Source organism: Plasmodium reichenowi, assembly GCF_001601855.1.
Source record: "Plasmodium reichenowi strain SY57 chromosome Unknown, whole genome shotgun sequence".
Lineage (NCBI taxonomy): Eukaryota > Apicomplexa > Aconoidasida > Haemosporida > Plasmodiidae > Plasmodium > Plasmodium reichenowi.
Window position 1 is genome coordinate 1 of NW_017962377.1, and position 1,084 is coordinate 1,084.

Consider the following 1,084-nt stretch of genomic DNA (forward strand, 5'->3'; position numbering starts at 1 on the left):
CAAATCATATGATAAATAAAAGCTTGTCGAACAAAGGTACAACCTTTATAAATATTCCCCCTAATAGGAGGAGGCAATATAATAATAGAAGTGCGAACAATAAGGGTAATATGGGAGCAAACAAACAATACAATAACAAGAATAATAATAATAATAATAACAAGATAAACTAATATCTAACACATTTTTTGTTAATCCTTCGAAAGCATAATTATCTAATAAGTTTAATGCAGAAGATAATATAACAATCTGTCCTAAGGAATTACCTGCAAATAAATTATCATTTTTTGACCATTCTAAACAGGAAACTGATCCGCCACCTATAGGTATTCTTTTCATATCCTCAAAATTAAAATATGATCCATTCCATATACATAATTCACTTAGTTGAGTTCCTGTTAATAATCGTTTCCCATCATTAAACCATTTTAAACTTACAATCATCCCTTTACTTTTATTTAAACACGAACAAGCCAAATGAGACATCACACCATCATATCTATCTATCATATTGCTATAACAAAATAATGGTTTTATCCTTCTTAAATATATGGGATGATTCACATACAGTTTGCGTTCAAACTGTCTTTTGTAAACATCATTTTTAAGAAAATTACAAACTAAAAAAAAAATATATATATATAAATAAATATGTATATTTATATTTATATGTATAGATAATTTGAGAGAAATATATTATAAGAAAAAAATAACATATTAGATAAACGTATAAATTATTTTATTTTTATTTTTTTATACCTGATGATGTAAAATCAATAGCAGGTCTATCAATTCCTAATTTAGTTGGGAAATAATTATTTGCATTTTGGTCATCATTAAACATTTTTTTTTTTTTTTTTTTTATTTTAAATCCTTCAAATCATAGGATCAAAAAATCTTATATTTTATATATATATTTATTTTTTATCTATTATTTATTTTATTTTATTGCATTGAAAACTTGTTAAGATTCTGATCATTTTAATAATATTTTACCTTATATATAAACATTATATAAAAAAAAAAAAAAATAATAATAAAATAACACAAATTTATTTTTTCTATTATATAATTTTATTTTTTT

At 21.7% G+C, this 1,084-nt stretch overlaps 1 protein-coding gene across 1 annotated transcript; it reads right to left on the reverse strand.

Annotated features, from left to right (window-relative positions):
• Window positions 1–159: 159 nt before the first annotated feature.
• Window positions 160–844, reverse strand: PRSY57_0018200 (hypothetical protein; the record flags this gene model as incomplete). Its single annotated transcript, XM_012908818.2, has 2 exons — window positions 160–620; window positions 760–844. Coding segments are annotated over 2 exons (546 nt in total), but the record flags the coding sequence as incomplete, so codon positions are not given.
• Between the last annotated feature and the right edge of the window lie 240 nt (window positions 845–1,084).